The sequence below is a fragment of the Protomyctophum bolini genome (genome assembly GCF_963924005.1).
Source record: "Protomyctophum bolini genome assembly, chromosome: 7".
In the NCBI taxonomy this organism is placed as follows: domain Eukaryota; kingdom Metazoa; phylum Chordata; class Actinopteri; order Myctophiformes; family Myctophidae; genus Protomyctophum; species Protomyctophum bolini.
In genome coordinates, this window is record NC_137868.1 from 25,938,250 (window position 1) to 25,947,414 (window position 9,165).

The 9,165-nt window shown below is 44.6% G+C and overlaps 2 protein-coding genes across 3 annotated transcripts; one reads left to right on the forward strand and one right to left on the reverse strand.

Annotated features, from left to right (window-relative positions):
* Positions 1-80: 80 nt before the first annotated feature.
* rbm12ba (RNA binding motif protein 12Ba) lies at positions 81-2,704 on the forward strand. Of its 2 annotated transcripts, none has more exons than XM_080768963.1 (2): positions 81-197; positions 354-2,704. In XM_080768963.1, exon 2 carries the CDS (start codon positions 377-379, stop codon positions 2,144-2,146), a length of 1,770 nt encoding a protein of 589 aa, XP_080625089.1. In that variant the 5' UTR covers positions 81-197; positions 354-376; the 3' UTR covers positions 2,147-2,704. The 2 variants fall into 2 exon arrangements, with proteins under 2 accessions (XP_080625089.1, XP_080625088.1); XM_080768962.1 differs by having other exon boundaries at positions 89-232.
* Positions 2,656-7,209, reverse strand: LOC308319104 (uncharacterized protein). Its single transcript, XM_080768964.1, has 9 exons — positions 6,722-7,209; positions 6,470-6,621; positions 6,152-6,277; positions 5,373-5,418; positions 5,061-5,255; positions 3,848-3,913; positions 3,372-3,741; positions 2,897-3,014; positions 2,656-2,793 (listed from the first exon to the last, which is right to left on the reverse strand). The coding sequence occupies exons 2-7, from the start codon at positions 6,536-6,538 to the stop codon at positions 3,638-3,640; spliced, it is 606 nt and encodes a 201-aa protein (XP_080625090.1). The 5' UTR covers positions 6,539-6,621; positions 6,722-7,209; the 3' UTR covers positions 2,656-2,793; positions 2,897-3,014; positions 3,372-3,637.
* Positions 7,210-9,165: the final 1,956 nt, after the last annotated feature.

Genomic DNA, 9,165 nt, shown 5'->3' on the forward strand with positions numbered 1-9,165 from the left:
GAACACATGCGTCACTTCCTCCATGCGCTGCTATATTTCCGCGCCAAAGCAGCAGCGCGCTGTAGTTCTGTTTTGTTTGTTCGTGCAGTCGGATCGCTATGCATCACATGCGGAGGATATCATTCACAGCATAGAGCCAAACGACACGCGGCGTCTCGCTATTGTTACAACGACTAACCGTCCTGCACGTGGTTATCGTAAGGACATTTAGATTTGTTGTGGTTCCATTGTGGTGAGTTATTATTAATCGCATATTTTGCACCCCCCTCCGTGGGCTGGGCCTCGCATGGGATGCCGATGGGTTGTGCAGTATATTTTGATTTAATAGCACCGTTTGTTTTCTCTACTTTCAGATCTTTTCTGTTATGTGGAAAAAATGACCAATATTATACTGCGGTTACAAGGCCTGGACGTGAAGGCCAGGAGTGAAGACATACGGACATTCTTTGAGGGACTCAACATCGCCAGAGTATGTATTGTAGGCGGAATTTTGGGAGAAGCGTTCATTGTATTCACCTCTGAGAGGAATGGGCAGCTTGCCCTGCATCGCTCTGGTACTTGTATCAAAGGCTCTAAAGTCACTCTGTACACAAGTAGCATTGCAGAGTTGGAACACAAGATGAAGTCAAAGTTGGAGAAGAAAACTCGGCGCCCACAGCATTCTGCCAAGAGGCCCCGACCAACTTCTACTCCTGAAGATCCACCCCCCCACAATTCACATCGATATGATGCAGTTGTGGCTTCATCTGAGATCTACTCTGCCATGCAAGGGCAGCTCTCTACCAATGAGGCAGCTAACTTTAATCCTAACTCTGAGCGTACAGCTGTACTTGATGAGTTGTGGACACCAGAGGAGGTTATCGGTTCAAGACCAGGCTATGCCAGTGAGTATAGGACACCAGAGGAAGTTATCGGTTCAAGACCAGACTATGCCAGTGAGTATAGGACACCAGAGGAAGTTCTCAGTTCAAGACCAGACTATGCCAGTGAGTATAGGACACCAGAGGAAGTTCTCAGTTCAAGACCAGGCTATGCCAGTGAGTATAGGACACCAGAGGAAGTTCTCAGTTCAAGACCAGGCTATGCCAGGCTATTTGGATTACCAGCATGTGTTACAAAAGAAGATGTCTGCAGTTTCTTCAAAGGGCTGCAGGTTCAGGAGGTAATAGTGAATGTGAAGTTGGGCCTTAAACGTGGCTGCCTTGTGAAGTTTGCAGGCTTCCAGGATGGACATGATGCGCTGGCCTTCAATCAACAGCACCTTGGCTCCTTCTGTGTGGAAGTCCGTGGCGCATCTGAGAAAATGTGGAACGGTGCTGTAGAGGATTGTGAGAAGCTCTCTAATAATTCTGACGAAATGTGTGAACCGCCAGTGCCCACAGGAACAGAAAATGAACCCCACAGAAAACGAATCTGGGGTCGTATGAACCCCAAACGAGATCCCCTACAAAAAACACATGGGCAAAGAACAGCACATACAGTGAATTCCAAGAAACGTTTTGCAGACCGCCTACCTTTACAGTCACAAAAGTCTGGATCTGACCGTGCTTCCACAAGTAACAGATCCCAAACTATGGAGTACTGCATCATGGTCAGTAAACTACCGACAAACATAATAAAAACAGACGTGAAAGAGTTGTTTCAATGCAACAACCTTGCAAACAACAAAATATGGCATCTGCTTGACAGAACTGGCCAGAGGACGGACACATTATTTATTTTATTTGACGATGCTGCCGATTATGAGTATGCATTGAATCTCAGTGGCTGCCATGTATCTTCTCAGGCCATTAAGGTCTCTGCAATCACCAGAAAGGACATGGAGGCCATGTTGAACAGTGCGAGTTTGGAGAAACAAACATGTGTATATGTGAGAAACATGCCAGCAAATGTGGATAAGAATCAAATAAGAGATTTTTTCCATGGATATACACTAAAGATGGACAATATATTTGTAATGCAAGACAGAAACGGCAATGGTATCGGGGAGGCTGTACTTCAGTTTAAATCAGAGAAGCATGCAACATTGGCTAAGAGCCTGCATGGTCGGATCTTTCTCGGGACAAAGGTTCTCCTGAGTAGCATAAATCTGAAGCAGATGCAAGACATTTTGGTCAAAAACCCCTTCACAAAGAGACAGAAATAAACTGTGGCAGTGTTTCATCAGTACATCAGTGTTACTGCTTCATCAGTAACAACTTGTGCAGATGAAGTGCATTTAACCAAAACAAATCCTTACATTTCTGGGACATTGCATCTTGATATACAGTATACTTATTAGGCTCCATGGCAGTTTTTTGTATCTCAAAACAGAGATGCGGTACCTTTATCGTAATAAACCAGTCATCATTTTTGTTTGGAGGACTATCAATGCTGCAGTCAGAATGTGTGCAGATGCTTAAGCAGCAGTTAAATATAGATAGCCAAGTCACTCACTACTCATTTTGCACTCACTGTATAAAAACTTTTTTTATTTTCTTTGTATTTTAATAAAATAAATATTGGGAAAAAGGTTTGATTCAAATTATTTGAATCGGGAAGTGTGCATCACATCTTTAACAGATAGCTCTAACTACAAATGTTCTTTGTATGTCTAAAGTACACACATTTTTAAAAGCAAAACATGTAAAAAACGGGAAGTAAGAAAGACGATATGCTGTACTGTACATGTCAGAACTGAATATATGCATTATAATCATGTTAACATTGTTTTTATTCTTGTGGCAAACATCTGATGAGTCAAAATAGTTCAGTTGTAGAACCTTGATGGGCCATCCGAGTACCTTGATGAACCTGTAAAGACCATAATGAAAAGTTAAATGTGACTTATTCCTACCATATACTGTATGCTTGGTTAAGGTAACATTGTAAACCTGCAGACTTCATAAAGACATACCTGAGAGGCCTCCTGAGTAGCGATCTCCAGCACCGGGCATTCTGGAGGGAGGTGATGAGTTGCCCAGGGAACTCACTGATGAGTTGTTCAAACTGCTGCTCATACTAGGAAGTTGAACCTGCAACAAAGAAAAAACATTGACAATTTTAGTAGACATTTTGAGTCCTTAGTCAAAATGTAAAAAAAAAAAGGTTAAAATGGGGATGGTTAGAGAACATGTTCCTGACACTGTTCTTGGTATATCTGGAGCAGAAGTGTCCTGCATTAGAAACGTTTCATACCGTGGAATCGTGATACACTCCTCAGCCTGTAATCGATCAGCACATCCGTTAACTTCTGTATCAGCTCTTGCACAATTTTGGCATCGCTCTCATTCTCTATTCGGAAGGTATTCTGGACACATTCCACACTATTACAATTATTCATGAATCACAATTTACACTGAAGCCATCTTTATGGCATTTATAACACCCACCAGAAAATTGAGAAAGGTTGACTGGAGGCTGCTCGAGTCTGGATACCATCGAGCCTGGCCGATCTGTTGGCTTATCCAACAAACTACTCCCCATTTGGCTGCCTTTGAACTCATCCGGAAAACGCCTTCCTGGGCCATCAACATGCCGACCACTCATCCCAAAGTCATCTCTTCTGCCATTATGTCCAAAACCATCTCCACCCCCATGGTGATGGCCCATCATGCCGTCTGGAAACTGTCTTGGACCCATATCGAGTTCTGTGGAATCAGGTCTGGCTGCATACCCACCAAAAGCTGGTTCTTGACGCCCACATTTTAAAGTTGGGCACTGGGCCTTCTTGTGGAGGAAACTCTCCAGGAAACCTGTCCCCTGTAAGAGTTTAATATATTTACTCATGCAATGTGGGAGAAAGGCTAAATTTAGTAATTTACATATCACATGACATGAGGAACATGCTTAACAATAAATTACAGACCTAGTCTTGGTCCAATCGGTCCCATCCCTTGACCCATTGGGGGCATCGCCTTAGGAATAACAGACTCTAAAATAATGAAAGACCAGAGAGACGTTCACAATAAAAACACTTAAAGGACCATGTGGATGTTTTTTGTATATTTTAGCCCATTGACAACAAATCAGGTATTATGACACCATCACAATTTTCAAACGCACAGTTTCAGAACACCTTTCGGGTACAGGCTTTAGTTCATTGGTCCGACTGTCAGACCGACACCCTACCCAAAACCCTAACCGCACGCGGGAGGCAATGTATGTCGGGAGTGATGGGTGATTTCCGCATGTCGGATCTGCGTGTGCAGTGCTGTGCACCCCCATTTTGCAGCCTTGAAATTCTGGTTGCACACGGGGGGATAAACATCAAAGTTCTTTACAATGTATGCATCTCTCTCTCACACACACTAAGAGTTCAGTGCCTTGCTCATGACACTACTGTAGAGCGTGCAATACTTGGGCCAGCTGGGATCAATCCAGGAACAATCCAATTCATAGATGACTGATGCATTAAAGGAAAATGCTAGCCATTAGCCATACTAATATTGCTTCCCTGGAGCAATGAATGTTTTACAAACAAAATTAAAATATACATTACTTTACACATTTAATAATCACATGTGGTTATGCAATTCTAATTTGTATTGTCTGCCGAGCTGTGCCGACCTAGCTTCGCATAGCTAGCCTTCATCTGCCTTTGCAGTGCATATAGAGCGCCTGACGTCACTCGCTCATCCCCTGGTTCACAGAAGTTTTTCTCTATGGAGAATAACATTGGGTCATCATCGTGATGCAGCAGTAACATAACACAAGCGTTTTCTCTCAGTCAGTTGATTGTTCATATCCATATGAATGAAACGGCCTGCCGCCAGGATGATTTGTTTATTTTTCTTAAGAGGCGATCTAAAATCCCCCTATGGGGATTACAATGCAAATAAAATGTACATGAACCTGTGAATTTATCGCCCTCTACCGATATTGACGTCAGACTTCTGTGCTTGAGTCTTGCCCCAGGCAGATTAAGTCTGGCCCCTCTCAATTGTGGGAGGACTTCACAGCCGAAGCAACCAGGGCCCAGTATGCAGATATGGGGCAGAGCCGCTGGAAAAAATGGAATGCTGAGAGCGACGAGACCAATATCCGTGATATTAGTATCGCTACGCGAGGCTAATACCGACCTCTACAGTTTGGTCTGGACTCTGGAGAGGGTGCTGTAGAGTAAAGTGTCTCCTCCGATAAATATGGAGTTACCAGCCACTCAATTTCACCAGGAGTGCCCAAATAAAGTGGCCAATACATGAAGAACATGACATCCTTCCCAGTTCTGCACACATCCGCTGGCACCACAGAGGAATCAAACCCCAGTCTCAAATCTGAGTGGGGGCATTTACACACACACACACACACACACACACACACGGAAATGGTCAGCACTGAGCTGATAGTCAAAGGGCAAAATGTACTGGTATGGTCCCTTGAAAGACACTTACGGAGTCCTTTAAAGGCAGGGACATCGCAGGGCTCTTTGAGGATAACCTAAAATCACAAAACAGGAATCAGGATTGGTTGAAATCATTGTTATATACAGTAATGAATGTGTAATCAAAGCATATTTTCTGATCAAGCACCAAGTTTGTGACGTGTCATTTTATCCCAAGAGAATGATCTTGTTGGTCAATGGCCATCCATGTAAACGCTATAAACGGGGTTTTCCCGCCGACCTCACACTGACCGCTAGGTGTGGCGCTTTTGCATTTATTTTACTGAGAATAATAACTGAAATAAGTTTAGGGTTAGGCATAGTTTTACTGGGGTAAAACTTTAGGAATAGGGTAAGGTTTTGGCAGTTTTACTGAGGTTAAGGATCGGAATAAGGTTAGGTTTGACCGTTTAAGCATAGTTTATATTTAGGAATACCAGGCTGTACGCCCGGGCGAGTTGGTAAAGGGCGACCACTCCAGTATTCGCAATAACTAGTAGAGGTGCATCCCCTCTGGCACCAGTCCATGTGTTCAAGTGTCCCTGATCTAAAAACTTAACAATGAACTGCTCCCTGGTAAATGCAGAGGACAAATTTCATGTACCATTATGTGCAAATGTACTGTGACAGAAAATACCACAAAGGAGAGGGGACCATAATAATGTATTGTATTGTTACAACAATAATAATCGGATATAAAGCAACATAACATTTGAATGCTGTGAATGTGGCTGCATACAAAATTGCAGTATCCAAGCAAAAGTCTTTGACCCTGGTGCCTGCACTCACCTCGAGTTGACCCCTTCCCTCAGCCTGCTCAACCTCTGCTGCAATCTCTCTAATGCTCTTCCTAATTTTAGCGCTTCTCTCAGCATCTTCCTCTTCACAGGTGATCTTATTTGGGTATACATGCTTCTGTGAACACAACACCGCAAGGAACTGTTAACTACTTGTTGACAAACAACCGTAAAACAACCGTATTTTGTTTTACTACAGGGATGGATAGAGGGGGTAAAAGTGTGTGATTTTGTTGTCAATTTGTAAAATTCAAAATCTACAAATCCAATGTAAAAAGAAAACAACCAAATGAGGAAGCGTCACACTCACTATGTATTTAAAGCCATGTCTCCAGCCCTTGATATGGGCCAACATTTCATCATTTTGTAAACGGGACATGGCACGCACCCCACAGAGCTTACACTGGTAGTGTGGTGGGGCAGATTCAGTGGGGCTGCGGTACTCCCGCACGTAGTGAAGTCCTGTTCATACACATTACACAACGAGCATGAGAAAAGTGTCTCAGCAAATATCAGTTGGAATAAGACAGCTAGCAGGAACTGGGTTCTTATCGAATATTACCAATGATTGGATCAGTGATCCCCTTCAACTGGTTGATCAGAGTGAGAAGACATCGTCGTGATGGATGCGCCTTTACTGAAGACTGGGAGAGCAGAGCTGTCCATGTAGTCCATTCCCAGTCCCGAGCTGCGCGCTGGGGAGGTGCTCTGTGCGAGCTGGGGAATGGGCTCCGGTGGCCCAGACTCCTGGTCCTTGTCCTTGATGATAGCCAGGGATAGATCCGAGGTGAAGTCTTGCCTTTCGCGAGAGCGAAATAACCGTCGACGGAGGTATCTCGTTTCCGTATCACCGCAGAGGAGGCAGAAAGCACCTCTTTCACGTAGCCCTCTGAGAGCGTGGTTGGGTCCCAGACAGAGGACACATGCTCGGTGTTTGTCTTTTCCCGACATCTTGGCCCCGCACATTTCGCACTCCTTCGGAGGAACGCGAAACTCGTTCCTCGTTCCGACCGCAGTCCTCCTCGCTCGTCGTTTTGCAGATGCGGTGGCCATCACTCACGACGAGGCGTTCAAGGCTGTAGTGTTCACTCTTTACTAGGGGTTCTGTTGTTGGCACAAGTGCTTCCTTATTTACTGTCGTCACACAGTGACGCGAACAGCGGAACAGTCGTCATCAGGCGATGCCAGGCTGTGATTTTCTTTGGGGGACTAACTTTTTTGCTGAGCCTGGGAGTCGATGGTCGCTGATTATGGGGCGTTTAGTTTAGGCATCGTTTTTGTGAGTTAGAGCTATAGTACAGTCAGTCAATCTATGGAAAAAAGGTCAACCCCCCAAAAATTGCAAAACAAAACCAAACTCAGCTGATTTTGTATCTTCAATATATCCTGAATAACAGAAAAAATCACACCCGTGTGAAGTGAGTGGTGCAACTCCGTGTGGGGGTCCCCGGGAAGTTCCAGGAAGTGTGCCCAGGTTCCAGGAATGTGCCCAGGGTGCCGGGCACTGCCGGCCCGGTTCTGGCAAGCCGCTCTGCGTCCGAAACGGTACAGAAATGATTAGTTACCATGTGGGGGTCCCCGGAACATCCAGACCCCCAGGAACGCGCCCAGGGGGACAGGCCGGTTGCAGCGAGTTGCCCCGCCTCCGAAACGGTTGAGAAATGACAGAGTTATGACATTTGTCAAGTTGGCTATTGATTTTTAATTATTACACTGATAGGAGAAATAACATGGCAAATAGAATACGACTGACCGCACAGTGCACAATGATTCATCAAAAACAGCTTGTGCAAATGAAGTGCAATTAAACCAAAACAAATTCTTACATTTCTCAATCTTCAACCGCTTATCCGTAGTCGGGTCACGGGGGCAACAACTCCACCAGAGTGCTCCAGACTTCCCTCTCCAGAGCAACATTAGTGACTCCCATCAGTGGGACGTGCCTCGAGGACCTTCCTAGGGAGACGCCCGAGGCATATAACCAGATGCCCGAACCACCTAAGCTGGCTCTTTTCCAGACGAAGCAGCGATTCTACTCGGTCTCTCTCACGTGACTGAACTTCTCACCCTATCTCTAATGGAGCTGTCAACCACCCATGGAAGAAAACTCATTGCAGCCGCTTGTATTCACGACCTTATTCTTTCGATCATGACCCACACTTGAGTAAGAACTCTGTAGCATTGCCTTCTGGCTCAGCTCTTTTCGTCACAACAGCGACCGCAATACCGCCCCTGCTGCTCCAATTCAACGGCTGATCTCCTTCTGTCCTCCCCTCACTCGTGAACAAAACCCAGAGATACAAACTCTGTTACCTGGGGTAATATCTCATTCCCTACCTGGACAGCACTGTTACGGACCGCTTATGATTATTATTCTTGTATTTGGATAATTTGGGAATAATTGATAGGTTGGTGGCCTGTGTCTATTGTTTTCCTTTTGTGTTCTCTAAGGTCATGAATGGAGAGTGTAGAGAATGGGTGTGGTGCTGTCACTTGAAAGCAGGTGGCTGCAATCATTGACAGGTCCTACCTGGACCTGCCCCTTCTTCCTCATTGGTTCCCAGCTGGGTAATGGCCCTGCCGGCTATAAAAGTGCTCAGTCTGTCCTGACGAGGAGCCTGTGAGGATGACAGCTTACTTCTGCAGCAGAGACTCCATCCCTCTTATCCTCCACCCATGTTGCCCTTTCTTTTGTTTGCTTTGGTATTTTGTTTGTTAGTTTGTCTTCAGTTCCTTTGAGTAAGTTATTTTGTTATCCCAGTTTCATGTCAGCTCTGAGTTCTTAAGTAACCTTTAGTATTTACTCTTATTTTGATAGTCAGTTCCTAAATTCTCATACTTTTGTATTTCCCTATGTAATGTGAAACCCTGCTTTACCATCCTGTAGGGGTGTTTGATAGTCATTTAGTTTGAATTACATTTATTGTATTTTTGGTTAGTGTAGTGAGGTTAGTATAATTGTATTTGTTTCCACTCTGTTAGGGACTTTCAATGTAGTTGAAAGTT